At 47.3% G+C, this 15,016-nt stretch overlaps 1 protein-coding gene across 3 annotated transcripts in view; it reads left to right on the forward strand.

Moving 5' to 3' along the window:
• TTYH1 (tweety family member 1) overlaps positions 1-15,016 on the forward strand; it is a 74,789-nt gene that overhangs the window by 14,999 nt on the left and 44,774 nt on the right. For all 3 annotated transcript variants that reach the window (XM_066628121.1, XM_066628119.1, XM_066628120.1), the window contains exon 2: positions 9,662-9,834. In XM_066628121.1, the coding sequence (XP_066484218.1) occupies positions 9,662-9,834 (173 nt within the window). The remainder of the gene's footprint in view (positions 1-9,661; positions 9,835-15,016) is intronic.

The following is a 15,016-nucleotide window of genomic DNA, read 5'->3' on the forward strand; positions in this document are numbered from 1 at the left end:
TAAAAGTCTTGTAGTGCACATATTTACTTTCCAATGATTTCTTCTGCTCCCAGTCTGTCCTCCTCATTTTGTCCTTCTCCATTCACAAGTGTCAGTTCCTGCCATCTTTCTCACACAGGAAGAGCAGTCAGGCAGGACTTCAGAATTACACTTCCGCTTCTCTGTTTTGGAAACCAGTGGCTTGCACAGATCCCCAAGTACCACAGGGCTCAACTACAGGGCAGATTGTGATAGACAGCACCCTCGGCCTTACATGCCCCTTCAGTGTGACTTGAGGGGTAGGATGCACAACTATGGATCACGAACAGCCCAAGCCTACCTAACTCCCCATGTGGCAATGCAGTAGGACCAATGTGGCATCCATAGCATTCCACGGGGAAGTTTTGGCCTCCGGAGGCCTCCTTGGGGGAAGGGAACATTTGCTCCCTTCCTCCGGTGTAAGATCCTGCCAGCCCAGTGGGTCAAGTTGAACCTGCACCAGCAATATCACCTGTGCAAGTCTGCGTGGACCCATGAAGATGGATCAAGCCCAGGAAGGGGGTTAGGATTTGGTGGGCATTGCTACCACCAAACCCACCCTCTTCCTGGGCCTGATCCACCTCCTTCCCACCCCATCACCTCCTGCCTACCCCTGTCTCATTCCACCCCTTCCCGCTTCCCTTTTGCCCCTTGTGCAATCCTACCTGGGGCAGCGGGCTTCCAGTGTCCACTGCCATGCAGAGCAAGCCGCTCACTGTTTCTGGCAGTGGCCAGCCTGTATGCTCCTGTGTGTCACCCTTCATAACAGCCAGAAAGCACGTTACACCACCAGAACACTTGTTCCAGCAGTGTAATATGCCGTCAGGATTGGGCCGCTAGACTGCAGTCCTATACACATGGTTGGCAACCTTAAGTCTCGAAAGACTATGGTATAAGCCGACAGCACCCGGTATTCCCAGGCGGCCTCCCATCCAAGCACTAACCAGGCCTGACCCTGCTTAGCTTCCAAGATCAGACAAGATCAGGTATGTGCAGGGTAAAAGTTGGGGCACCTTCCTTATGAGGAAAGGCTACGGTGTTTGGGCCTCTTCAGCCTAGAAAAGAGGTGCCTGAGGGGGGACATGATTGAGACATACAAAATTATGCAGGGGATGGACAGAGTGGACAGGGAGATGCTCTTTACACTCTCACATAACACCAGAACCAGGGGACATCCACTAAAATTGAGTGTTGGGAGAGTTAGAACAGAGAAAAGAAAATATTTCTTTTCTCAGCTTGTGGTTGGTCTGTGGAACTCCTTGCCACAGGATGTGGTGGTGGCGTCTAGCCTGGACGCCTTTAAAAGGGGATTGGACAAGTTTCTGGAGGAAAAATCCATTACGGGGTACAAGCCATGATGTGTATGCGCAACCTCCTGATTTTAGAAATGGGTTATGTCAGAATGCCAGATGCAAGGGAGGGCACCAGGATGAGGTCTCTTGTTATCTGGTGTGCTCCTTGGGGCATTTGGTGGGCCGCTGTGAGATACAGGAAGCTGGACTAGATGGGCCTATGGCCTGATCCAGTGGGGCTGTTCTTATGTTCTTATGTTATGTAACAGTTGCTGTATCCTCTACACATATCCATGGGAATAAGTCTCACTGAACTCTGAGTAGAAATGCATGGGATTGCCTTGTTACTGTTGCCTGATTACATCCCAGAATTTTGCTGCTGATCCTGCTGCTTTCCCACCACCTGCTGTAGGTTAAAGGTGGAGTCCTGTTTCCTGTTAACAGGTGGGGAGGAGAGTGGGTGAAAGCACCAGTGGAGAAAGAGGGTCCTAAGTTTAGTCCTGGAATCTCCACTTAAAATAATCAGGTGACGAGAGAGACCTCTGCCAGATACCCTGGAGAGCTGCTGCTGGTCAAACTTACACAATAAAGCTGAGATGACCCAATGGTCTGACTCAGCCAAGCAGTTTCATATGTCCAAATGGGATGAGTGGCAGTCCCACTGAGTAGCAGTCCCTACTGCTGATAGAATTCACTGTAGCACAGTGGACACCATTTCTTTCAGTACACTTGCTCCAGAGGAACAGGGTGGCTGAGTACATTGGCTCATCTTAATTACTGACTGTTCGTTTTTTAAACAAGTGGCATGCCCTCATTGTGGTGAAGATACGCCGAACAAAGCCTGTTGACCATTTCAGCTAAAAGCTTAAAGACATTATTTGAATAAGGGTGGGAGAGTGTTCCCTCACCTTTTGTGATGGCCTCCTTAGTTGCTACATAAGAACATAAGAACAGCCCCACTGGATCAGGCCATAGGCCCATCTAGTCCAGCTTCCTGTATCTCACAGCGGCCCACCAAATGCCCCAGGGAGCACACCAGATAACAAGAGACCTCATCCTGGTGCCCTCCCTTGCATCTGGCATTCTGACATAACCCATTTCTAAAATCAGGAGGTTGCACATACACATCATGGCTTGTAACCCATAATGCATTTTTCCTCCAGAAACTTGTCCAATCCCCTTTTAAAGGCATCCAGGCCAGACACCGTCACCACATCATGTGGCAAGGAGTTCCACAGACCGACCACACGCTGAGTAAAGAAATATTTTCTCTTGTCTGTTCTAACTCTTCCAACACTCAATTTTAGTGGATGTCCCCTGGTTCTGGTGTTATGTGAGAGTGTAAAGAGCATCTCCCTGTCCACTCTGTCCATCCCCTGCATAATTTTGTGGTTGTACCCATGTGGTACCCATGTGTACCCATGGATTGTACCCAAAGTTGTACCCAAAGTTGTACCCAATGTACCCAAAGTTGTACAACCCAAAGTTGTACCCACGTAGCCTTCCTCTGTGCCTGCAGTTGGCAAATTTGTGGCCATTGTGCACCAAAAAAAGCAGTCCCCATTCGGACGGGAGCTTAGCGTTCCGCCTCTGCACTGCGTGTTTTCCCATTGGGCACTGGGACGCAAGGGACAGTTGCATCTGTTGCCCAGTGTCCCAGAAGGCTGTGCTACAGGGTGTCTGGGCAGATGCAATTGCCCAGAGCGTCCCAATGCCCACATCTACTGGGGAGACACATGGCACAGAGGCGGAACGGTAAGCTCCACTCACAGAGCAGAGGGCTTTCCCCAAACCTTGGATCCAGCCCCTGGGCTGGGGTTTGGAAAACCCTACTCTGTGTGATCTGGAACTCTGCTAAAGTCTGTCTTCCTAATAACATAAACAACGGAACACACAGGGGGAGTATGAGGCCAATGTGTGCAATCTCACCTCCTTCTGCCCACATCCTCCATATCCATCTTCATGTGTCACATGAACAGGGCTTCGGTCTGGCTGAGGAAGGGAGAACAGCATCCTGAGACATTCCCTGTTTGCGTGTTTGGGGCACAAGTGCTAGTGCTGGCCTTCCAGACTTTGGATAAGGGTCAAACTAGATATTCATGTGAATGTGCTTAGCAGGTATGCTTCCAACTGGAAGTGTCTCTTTTTCCCCCACAAAGGAGGGAAATTGAGATCAGGACCATGGCACATGGGAAGGGGAGGGTATGCGCTTGATCCTTAAGGCTCAGAGATCATGTTATGTTTCCACTTGTGTCATCCTTCCCCCCCCTCCAATTGCTAGTTGCTGCCAACACAGATATTGGCAGCAACTAACCAACTGAGGGACAAACAGCAGTTTTGGTGAACAGTTTTCTATAGGAAAAACACACAAGGAGAAAGAGTTGTGTGTCTCCTCCTCTCCCCATACCAAGCTCTGGCTGTTGAACAGACAATGTTGGATATGGACCCGGGAGACGTGATTTTGAATTCCTCGTCGGGCCAAGAAGCTCCACCAGAGACTTTGGGCCAGTCATTCTTTTCCAAACTAATATACCCTGGTTGCATCAGCGGTGGATTGCGGGGTGGGATGAGCGGGTGGTGCATTTGAAGAGCCTTTCACACTGAGTCCACCACTGCGGCCTCTTTCCAGCCCGTCGCAGATGCAAGTCCCATTGATCCACCTTCCACCCACTAAAAACAAATGGCAAGCTGATCATCCATCTCCTTACCATGCCCACAGAAGAGCGGGGCTTCTGGTTTTATTCACAGGGACTGTGCAAACAAAGAAGTTCCACTGTTTGAGTAGCTCCTTTCAATAAAACCGGAAGTCTTGCACTTCCATATTTGAAGAAACAATGTGCAGAGCATGGTAAGGGATTATTCCCCCCTGCAGAGGTGGCATTGGGTGGTGTTCCAGGTTGTACCACCCTTGAATGCACCTCACAAGGTTGTTGTGGAGAATAACTGTGTGGGGGGGGGGGGTCCCATCCATGAGATCCTTGGAAAAAGGATGGGATATAAATAAGAGGAATCGATAACCAAATGCATTGGGTATGTGCTCAAGGTTCATGTTCCATATTGAATCTGCTAGCTCTGGGTCCGGCTCATGTGTCATTAATTGCTCCCATCACGGATGCCTCCAGCGCTGGGGAAACACCGCCATAGGGGCAGAGGAATGTAAATGTATGGTATGGTGAAGACTGAGGAGCACTGTGAGGTGGGGGCAAAGGAGTCATGGGAACCTGCAGAAATCTGGAGCTTCTGCTCCCATTTGGCTGCAGAAGTGGTGGGTGGGAAGCGGTGGGTGACTGTGGGACAGAGCAGCGCCATCCCACCCTGCGGGTGAGGGGGCGGGAGTTTGTGGCAGCAGATTCCCTCACAGCGCCAGTGCTGAGGCGAGCACTCTAACTATTGATATGTAGGTCAGGCTGAGCCTCACAGCTGCAGCTGATCCAATTTACTCAGAGTGTGTGTGTGTGTGTGTGTGTGTGTGTGAGAGAGAGAGAGAGGGGGGGGGATGAAAGACTCAAAGAACTGATGGAACATAGAGATTCGTGTTCATCTCACTGTTTCTGTCCCCATTATCTCTATCTGCCCCTCTGTCCATCCTTAGTAGGGGCTCAGGCACAAACCCTGCGGAGAAGCTGATCTAGAATCCTAGATCTAAAGGAGCAGGGTGTGCATATTTCATGCAGCACTCTGTATATTCTCAGTGGTTCTCTCTTCTCATCCACATTATTGCTTCATATGTTCAAGGGTGGAAGCCCAGCACTGAAAACTACCCCTCCAGAGGAGTTCTGACTCATAAGACCTTGATCTTTTCCCTATAAGCCCAAAGCATTCCAAATTAAACGGATTTCCCCGCCATCAAATATTTCTATCCAACTCACCCCTCTTTTGCTACTGCATTTTTATCCCAGGGGAGTTCAGGACAAGATTTTCTCCTCCCCCCATTATTCTCAACAACAACTGTGAAAGGTAGGTTAGATTAAGAAATAGCAACTGACCCAATATCACCTAGATCACAGTAGAATTTGAACCTAGTTCACTGTGGGCCACCCTAGCCTGACAGTTAACAGTAAGACCAGTGATTTTCAACCTTTTCCATCTCATAGCACACTGGCAAGGCACTAAAATGGTTAAGGCACACCATCGGTTTTTTGACAACTGACAAGGCACGCTGTGCTACCAATGGGGGGCTCACATCCCCAATGGCCCTACTAAAAAATGACCCTCTCCCAAATTCCTACTGCATACCCGGGGACCATTCATGGCGCACCAATGTGCCATGGCGCAGTGGTTGAAAATAGCTGGATCAGACTCTAACCACAACAGTAGCTAGTTAATGGTTAGAATGTAGAGTGTAGTGGTTAGACTTTAACCACTGCAATACACCAGCTTACACTGGATAGAGGAAATAAGAGAAGAAAATGATAAATATTTCATGGTGAAAATCTGCATAACAAGTATAATTATTACATTAATTTAAATCTAACTCGTTCGAAAGCCATTCCAAGTTTACCCCAAAGTCACCCCAAATGCCAGTACCAAAAGGAAAAAGTTGTGTGGCATGATAAAAATAGAAGAAATGACATTTAATAACCACATTATACAGCATCAATACAGGGTTAAAATCAATGATGAAAATGTTTCAGATATTCTAGCTTCACATAATGAGATTTAGCACCTCAAGCTTTAGCACCTCCTGCAAACTATCAGGAACTTTCTTATGTTTTACCTTATGTTTTACCTTATTTCCCATGAGCTTTTTCACCTCCTGCTGTTCTTTATTTACAATAATTTGTAGAAACACAGCACAAAAACAGATACAGTCGGACCTCGGCATTGCGAGGGTTCTGTTCTCGAAACCCCCAGGGGTGCAAAAAACCGTGGATAATGAAATCCACGGTCGGCCCACAGGGGACCTCTGAATGCGTCCATCTGTAAGAAGCTCTGCTGTTCTTTGAATGAGTGCAACAGTGCAGAAAGAGCTGATCGGTTCCTTACAAATCCTGGCAGTGAACCCACCCACCCGGCCACCCCCGTTCACAACTTGGCTCCCAAATCTGCCCTCAGAAGGGGCACCAGGGAGGACCAACAGCTTGGCAAGGGGGTCCCAGCTTGGCAAGGCAGAGGGAACGGGCAATGCAAGCAAGGGGACAGAAGCAGCAGACAGGTGGGCGGGCGGGCAGCGGGAGGGAGGGAGGAAGAGTCACCCTCGGCAGCCAGGAGGAAGCACGCACAGAGAGACAACAAGCAGAGTTTCCAAGTCTCCACTTGTTCCCGAAAAAACTCTCAAGTCCCAAATCACTTCCGGTTTCAACCATGTGTAACGATAGTCCATACGAGCCACTGAAAATGCGTGTTTGGCGACTCGAGTCCAGAGTCATTCAAGTCTCTGTCCCATCCCTGGTGTGTGGCCAGATACAGGTTATCAGGTCAGAAGGATATGTTTGAAGTGTGCATGTGAATTGGAATGGAAAGAGGAATAGCTTCCTCATTTGCGTGAATGGAGACTTAGGCAGACGAACGTGAGGAACAGGGGCGTGGAGCACCGATTGAGAAGACATGGCACCCTTCCGCTTTGAAAATCCATTTTGCTTGGCAAAGCAGTATGCACATATTATCATAATAAATACTGCATTAAGTAAGTGAATGGTGAACTTCCCCCCAGGGCCAAATAGCAGTTGTGGGTGCAGGGGAATATGGATCCGCACTGTGGCCAGGGTGAAGAGTAAAAAAATACTCCCTTGTTGTGGTCCCAATCCAGATGGAACCGGTCCCCCCCCCCCCAGCTGCTTCTGACATTTTTAACAACATTGAGAGTTAGGAGAGTTAGGACAGGCAAAAGAAAATATTTCTTTACCCGGCGTGTAATTAATCTGTGGAACACCTTGCCACAGGAAGTAGTGATGGCATCTTGTCTAGATGCCTTTAAGAGGGAATTGGATGAATTTTTAGAGGAAAAGTCCATCACGGGTTACAAGTCAAGATAGGCATGTGCCAGCTCCTGGTTTCTGAGGTAGGCTACCTCAGAGTGCCAGATACAGGGGAGGGCACCAGGACGCAGGTTGTGTCTTACTGTCTTGTGTGCTCCCTGAAGCATTTGGTGGGCCACTGTGAGATACAGGAAGCTGGACTGGATGGGCCTTTGGCCTGATTCAGCAGGGCTCTTCTTAACAAACACACAAGACCCATCGCACAACCTGCGTAAGGTCTAGTTTGCCTAGATGGGAGTGAGAGGAAGATTCGGGGGATGGATGGTGACCAGGGAACAGGTGAAGTAATGCATGGATGTGCAGATGACTGGACAGAGGGGGTACTTTGCAGGCAGTGTGAGGACCTGGGGGACCCAAGAAAGCATGGCAATGTGTAGTGGACAGGACAGATACAAGAACTGAGTTGTGTGGTTGGCTGGTGGTGTCTGCACATTCAGTGACTCTGTGCAAAGATGGATATTTTCGTATGCGGGGGAGGTGCTTGGATGCATCCTTGTTCTCATGACCGGTGATGCTTTCAGGCCTTGAAAGGCCAGAGAGTGTAACGGACTAACTCCTGCCCCCTCCAGCCACTCCCCTTGGCCCTGCCAGCTGCTGTGGGCGCAGATTGTGGTGCGTCTAAGCCTGAGGCGAATTGTCAGATTGCCTGTAATCTGTTTGTTTGTATGCTTGCAGGGGGGAGTGCGGGCAGGCACATGAGGCAGAGAAACACTTCCACCCAGCCGCATCTCTTGTGGTGATGCCTCAGGCAGTACCAGCAAATCAGGGGAGGCTGTTACCTGCTGTGTGCTGAGCATCGGTGTCATCCAGAACATCTGTGAAGAACTCTTTGTTTATGTGTGTGTTTGCGTGTGAGAGATCCTGTTGCACCTTCTCTTGCAAAGGAGGATGTGGGCTTGGGTGTACCTCTGGGAACCTTCAAGGATTGTAATGATTCTTCACACTTTGTGTGACGAGATTCTGGGACCAGGGCCCAACACGCAAAAGTGCCAAACTCTTTGTAGTTGTGTGCCAATAAAAGATCCCATCCTTGGCACTTACAGTCTCTCAAATGTTGAGGAATGAATAAATAAAAGTCAGGCATCTTGCTTGTTTTACATAAACAATCAGTCCAAATCTAATGCACATTTCATCAGACGTTCGACCGAGTTCATTGAGGATTACTCTCGGGTAAATGCACAGGATTGCAACCTTATGCTCCCAGAGAGGTCAGTAAAGTTAATATCTCTAGTAAATGTCTTAGGGCCCAATCCTATTCAACTTTCCAGTGCTGGTGCAGTTGTGTGAGTAGGATGTGCACTGCATCCTGGGGTGAAGGGCCATCACTGGGGCCTTCTTAAAGTATGGGAATATGTGTTCACTTACCACAGGGCTGCATTGAGGCTATACTGGAAAATTGGATTGGATTGGGCCCTTAGGCTACAATCCTATGCACACTTCCCTAAGAGTAAGCCCCATTGAATTTCCTGAGCCTCACTTCTGAGCAGACATGCCTAAGATTGCTAGTTTTGTTAGTTAGAATTGTTAGTTTACATGTTTTATTCTGAGCCTAATAACTGCAGAACAGGGGATATTATTGTTAATGAATTAATTTAGATCCCAATGTACCAGACAGTCTCTTTCCCATTTTAACAACGACAGCATGAAAATACAATTAACATAAAGTCACCGTTTTTAAACAAATTCACAAAGAAACACTTGTCCCAACGCCAGAAGATCACAGTCAAGTGTGAGGTGCTCAGTGAGGCAGTGGGCTCATAAAAATTCACCAACATGCCTTCCTGAGCAGAAAAGTCTTTCATGTTTTCTGAAGGATTGGAAGCTCTGGCTGACATGGCCCTCTTGATGCATTTTGAATATGCAGCACTCACCTTTCCTTTAACAAAAAAAAAAAAAATCTACATACTACACAATACAACTGCAGAGTGAGGCCTGTCTCCATTTTTTCTGCTTGTTAGCACAAAAGGGTAACAGGGTAAGAAAAATCATTGGCCTGAATTTGGTTTTTTTTTGCCAAGAAAGGATGAGGAAAAAACTTCGTCCCAGCTGCTCCAAGGAAGGAAGGGCTCCGAACTTGGTTGATGGGGGAGAGGGACACAGATATGAGTACTGTGGTAGGATAAAAAGTGAACTGCGAAAAAGGGGTATGAAAGAGATTCTGGAGGCTTTGTGGGATGATGAATACACAAGGCATAACTGTTCTGCTTTTGTATGCTTTCCAACACTATAGTAATGAGAACTAGAAACTTGACAAAGGAAGTTGAGATTTCAGATCATGTTTGATGTGGGCAGCATGAATTTAACGTGTTTTCCCAGCTATGGGCCAAAGACCCTTCATTTGACTGGATTTTTTTATTTCTACTTGCCCTTTAGGCACTGCTGTTCCTAGCTAGCATCTCGGGCCTATGCTTTGCCATCAGTCTAGTCCTCATCTGTGTCTACCTGATCCGCTTTTGCTGCTGTAGCCACGAAGATGACGAGGAAACCAAGACGCAACGGGTTTGCTGCGTCACCTGGAGCTGCGTGGCAGCCGTTATCGTCTGCTGGTAAAGAAAGGCTTCCGTTTTCCCAAACGCAGTCAGCCCTAGTCTAGTCAGCCCTAGTCTAGCCCTAGTCTACTTTTGGGGAGAGAGGGAGGGAGTGTAGGCACTGGGGGGGTCTCAAATCTCCAGCTTAAGTATCCGCTGCTTTGCAGGTAGGATGGCTTGTGGGTGTGCTGTAGCCTTTTGACCCATGGGATTAGTTGGAGACAATAGTCTTACTTAGCCCTATACAGTCTAACAATTGTCTCTGGGCTGGATATAGACAACCTGAGTCTACTAAATTGTTATTCTGCCTTCTGATTCCCAACCTTGTGCCCTGTTTACCACACTTTATTTTATTCATCATGGTTTGTTTGTTTTTTTAAAAAAAAAAAAAACAGAAACAAAATCCTTCCAGCAAATTGCTCAGGGCAGCATCTCCCACTTTTTATTCTCACCATGCTGTTCGACTGAGAAAGATGTCTGGTCCAAGTTTAGGTTGATTGGTCAAAAGTCACCTAGTAAGCTAAGCGTGAATTTGAACCCAGGTCGCTAAAGTAAATCCAAACATTACAACCACTACATCATGATGCCCCCACACAACCCCCTTAAATCAATAGGGATTGGAGGTGGTGCCCCCCCAGTGGTCCCCAAACTTTTTCAACTGGTGATTCCCTTGTCCTACTGGGCCATTGGCCACGGCTCCCCATTAGGGCTACAATCTTATACATTGTATAGGGCAGCAGATTTTCAGGAAGATTCGGCTGCTCTCCTGGCTGGTGTCTGCGGCTCCCTAGGCAGCCAAGGTTCACAATTTGGGAACCACTGCAAGGCAAAGGTTGCACACTCAATGTATCTTCTTCTTAACCATCAGTACAGCCATTTTCAACCACTGTGCCGTGGTGCACTGGTGTGCCGCGAATGGTTCCCAAGTGTGCCGCAGGAATTTGGGATAGGGTCATTTATCAATAGGACCACTGGGGGATGTGAGCCCCCACTGACAGCAAAGTGTGCCTTGTCAATTGTCAAAAAGCTGACTATGTGCCTTGACCATTTTATTGCCTTGCCAGTGTGCTGAAAGATGAAAAAGGTTGGAAATCACTGCATCAGTACCTAACACAGAATTTGGCCCCTGCCTCCAGATGCCATCACCTGTCTTTTGAACATACCCACTTGCTCCTCTGGGATAGGGAGGGTGGTAGTCCTTCCATTGTAGCAATATGCACCAGTGCAATCTAGACTGGTTGCTCTGAGAACCATCATTCGAGCACCAGGTTAGTTTGCCAGCTGTGATTTTCATATGGGCACATATTCTAGGCAAGTGACCAAAAAAAAAAACAAAACACCCACCTTTTAAATTGCTCCCTGTTCCATAATCCAAGGTAACTGCTTTATCCAACCTCTGGCCCATTTCCTCAACATTCTCCTTGACCTAACCTATCTGAGAACCAGAGCTAGAAGGGAAAGAGACTTTCCCATTTTCCAAGGCCCATCCAAGTCGAAGCAAATGAAAATACATCCCAGTGGCACCCTCTACAAGGAAAAGGCTTGAAAACCTGCCCCCTCCGCACGCCCCTCATCCAGACACTAACTTGCTGGAAAAGGATTGCTTTCCCTACTTCTTTCATGACTCTGATGGTTCACTCTTGTCTCTCCAACTAGATGTCCATTCATCCCCCATCATCTCCACCCCCTTTTTTCTGAACTGATGCCACAATGGGTCTCTTGTTCCCCTGGGAGAATAGGAAATTGTGTCCCATTCTTTCTACCCCGTCACCACCTCACCAGGCCCCTTTGTCTGTTTGTTATTCCAGGCCCTGCACTCTTCCCCCCCAAACCCCCACCAACTCCACTTGTCTCTGCCACTATTCCCTCTCTCCCTACCCCCACCCAACACATGTTGCCCAACCTTGCGGTGATGCTCAGGATTGAAATGCACTTCTATCGCCGCCCTTCCAAAAGGAAAAATTCCCTTCCCAGAAACAGTATTTCACTGACGAAAATATACTAGTCCATCTGCAATACTATCTTAGACTGTATATAAAAGTAACACTGTTTGAGTAGTGGGGAAGCTGTGGAAGAACACTCACCACATTCTGTTCAAATGACATTCTGTTCTTTCTGGGGTTGATTTTGGGGTGGGGGGCAGTTCTGTGAATTTGTAGCAGAAACTGACTGTGCACAGCTCTCATTGGTAGGTGTGAAGTTGCAAACCCACTCCCCCCCATACCATTCCTGAAGCATCTTTATTTAAATATATTTTGCTCTTAAAAACTGCAACAAAAAGGTACCAAATCAAACCAATGCAGAAGTGAATCAATGTACATGCAGCTATACAGTTAGAAAGGTGCAGCTGGAAACCCACCTGAAGTATGAGGGAGGCAGGATTGACAATTGAACCAGCATTCACTAGTATGTACCTATCATTTACTTGTGAAGAAAGAAGGTTCAGGCTTCTCGTATTGGAGGGACATCTGCCCAGGCTCCTGATTTAATGTTGCTTTGGTACACACCCTTGTTTTGAAACCAAGAAGAAGTATTTGTGCACCCTCCGTCTATGCCATTACACAGTGCTAAAAGGTTTTCTCTGTACACTGTATTCATTTACTACAGAACAGTCTGTTTTGCACTAGTTTCCAAAGGAGGGCACGTTAGTAACAGTTTCTTTTTTGGAAAGCATAAGAACTCTTTAATAGAATGTTTTGGTTCACATTGGATCTGGTGGTACTTAAAGAATAGCTGCAGTTCAAACGCATTCAGCAACGTTTATTGCCTAGCTAGGCATCCCAGTGGCACCCAGTAGGGGTGGGATAGTGCACTGCCATTTTGTTTATATTAACTTGCATTGGAAGTCAAGATCCTTCCTTTCCTCATTCAGACATTTAACTCATAGGGAACCTGGGGGAGGAAACTGGAATCTGAAAATTAGACTATGCACACACTGTTTTAAAAGCATCCTTAACATCTCCCTGAAAAACAAAATAGACACAAAATAGGGCACATTGTTTTACAGCTACCAAGAAGCAGGGGTTGATCCTAGAAAATAAGAATTGTTGGGCCATGTGGAAAAGCACCCATGAATCTGGTCCCATGCCCACAGCATGCACAGCTCTCAGGTTCGGAACAATCCGTGAGGCCAACTGAAGCAGTTGCCTCACAGCCCAGTACTGAGCTGCCCAGTGCACAGGGCTGCCACGGCATCCTATGGGCATTTGGGAAGCTGCCTCCAGCCCCCGGCATCTCCTTGGGTGAAGGGGACATTCATCCCCTTCCCCTGACTAAGTAAAGTAGTTTGGAAATTAAACTACTCAACTCTGCACTGGCCACTTTGCTGGTGCAGAGTAAAGGAGTTCTGTGTCGGACCAAGAGGCACAACATGGGGCTCTGGATCTGGCGGAGCTGAACTCCACTGGTCTTGCTCCCTCCTGCCCCTCTCCCTCCCCTGCCATGCCTCTCCCTGCCCACCCCCACCCCAGAATGCCTTCCCCACCTTCCCCCACGTCCCCACTAACCTCTTCATTACCCAGCACTCCATGAGAGCGCCAGGCAGTAGTCTGCCTGCCTCCTACCGGTGCTGGCCCAGCGTGGGCTTGCACCGTGCCAGCTCTAGTGCTGGGCTGGTGCTATTGCAGTTGTGCCTTACAGAACATTTGTGATCATGTGCAACGGTGGTGAGTTGGTGCGTGTTCTTCATGGGCCTTCAGTCAGTAGTTTGGTGGTGAGTGGCCACTTCTGTCTGCCTGCTACCCTACACTGATCTCCTCTCCTCTTTCTACTCACTGGCTTGGAAAAGGAAAAGGGAGACACAGCAGGAGTGTGGAGAAGAGGAGAGTGATACACTAGAGTGTCAGAGGAGCATGTAAGGGAGGTAACATTTGGCATTGGCACCTCAGGTGGCATGAAGTCTTGGGCAGCCCACTTTTTTCTCAGGAATCCTGGTTCTCAACCATTCCCTTCTTTATTAGATGGCTCTCTTTTCATTAAAAAACCAAGGAGGGGGATGTCTGAGACCCCCTAGACCTTGTCGCCTTTCTAACTGTTTTTCCAAAGAATTTTCCAAAGAAATTTTGGCTTCTTGATCTCCATCTTTGTTGTAAAGATTCTTTTCCAGCTGACAAGAACCCATTCTTGTCCAACAAAACGCTGGATCTTAATGCCCTGTTGCTTTAAATCCTTTCTCTCACTTGGCTTCCTCGTTTAAAATGGTCAGTGCTGTGCATCCATTTCTCTCTCTCTCTCTCTCTCTCTCTCTCTCTGTGTGTGTGTGTGTGTGTGTGTGTGTGTGTGTGTGTGTGTGTGAAATATCTGATATGTAGAATGAGGAGCTTCAAATGGTTGGGGGTATCTGTGCATTACCTGGTCTCCGAGCCAGTTTTTACAGTAATAATATCCTGGATCTTTTCATTTCCTTGGAACACATCCATGCTGGCTGTGACTTTTTCCTATTAGGAGTTGGCCTTAACTACAGGGAGAGGAATATATATGTATATATAACACAAGAAAGATTTACAAAGCCTTTCATTAAACAGACACAGTGTCAGGTTCTATTACATGCAGAGAGCGTTGGATGACTCGCCCAGACAAAAGAGATCATCGTAGATTCTCTGTGATTCCTGGATTTCTCACTCAAAAATAAACTTCAAGGAGTTGGCAGATATGGAGAGATGAGCTGTTCTGCGGTCCCAAAACTAATTAAAGCGTGCAAATTGGCATTGAGGCTTCTTTCACTTCTGCCTCTTCAAATATTCCCCATGATAAATCAATAAAAGACCTAACTATGCATCACCTTTAGCACCATCAAAACCTGCCCAGTGCTGGAAAGGAGCAAAGAATGATAGAGACATCAAAATACTGCTACTGAGATCACACATCTCTCATATTATGTGCTGCAGCCATTTTGCTTGAGAAAATGTTTTTATTAGTTTTTATATACGTATAAGAATTTAGAAACACACAGTCTCCAAAACAAAGAGCAAGCATAATAGCCTTTGAGTTGCTCAGTCAATTACATAGGAACAGGAAATGAAAGGGAATACATGAATTGAGTACATCTCTCCAGAACATCAACTGAAGGTCATTAGGATGCCAAATGGATACATCTCTGCTTCTATAAGAAATGAAAGGGAACCAGTTATTATCAGAAGCTTCCAATTTGGCCAAACCTTTAGAAAGATGAACTTTGCATAGGTGAGCGTTTCTGCCAGGG

The sequence above is a fragment of the Tiliqua scincoides genome, chromosome 5 (assembly GCF_035046505.1).
Source record: "Tiliqua scincoides isolate rTilSci1 chromosome 5, rTilSci1.hap2, whole genome shotgun sequence".
In the NCBI taxonomy this organism is placed as follows: domain Eukaryota; kingdom Metazoa; phylum Chordata; class Lepidosauria; order Squamata; family Scincidae; genus Tiliqua; species Tiliqua scincoides.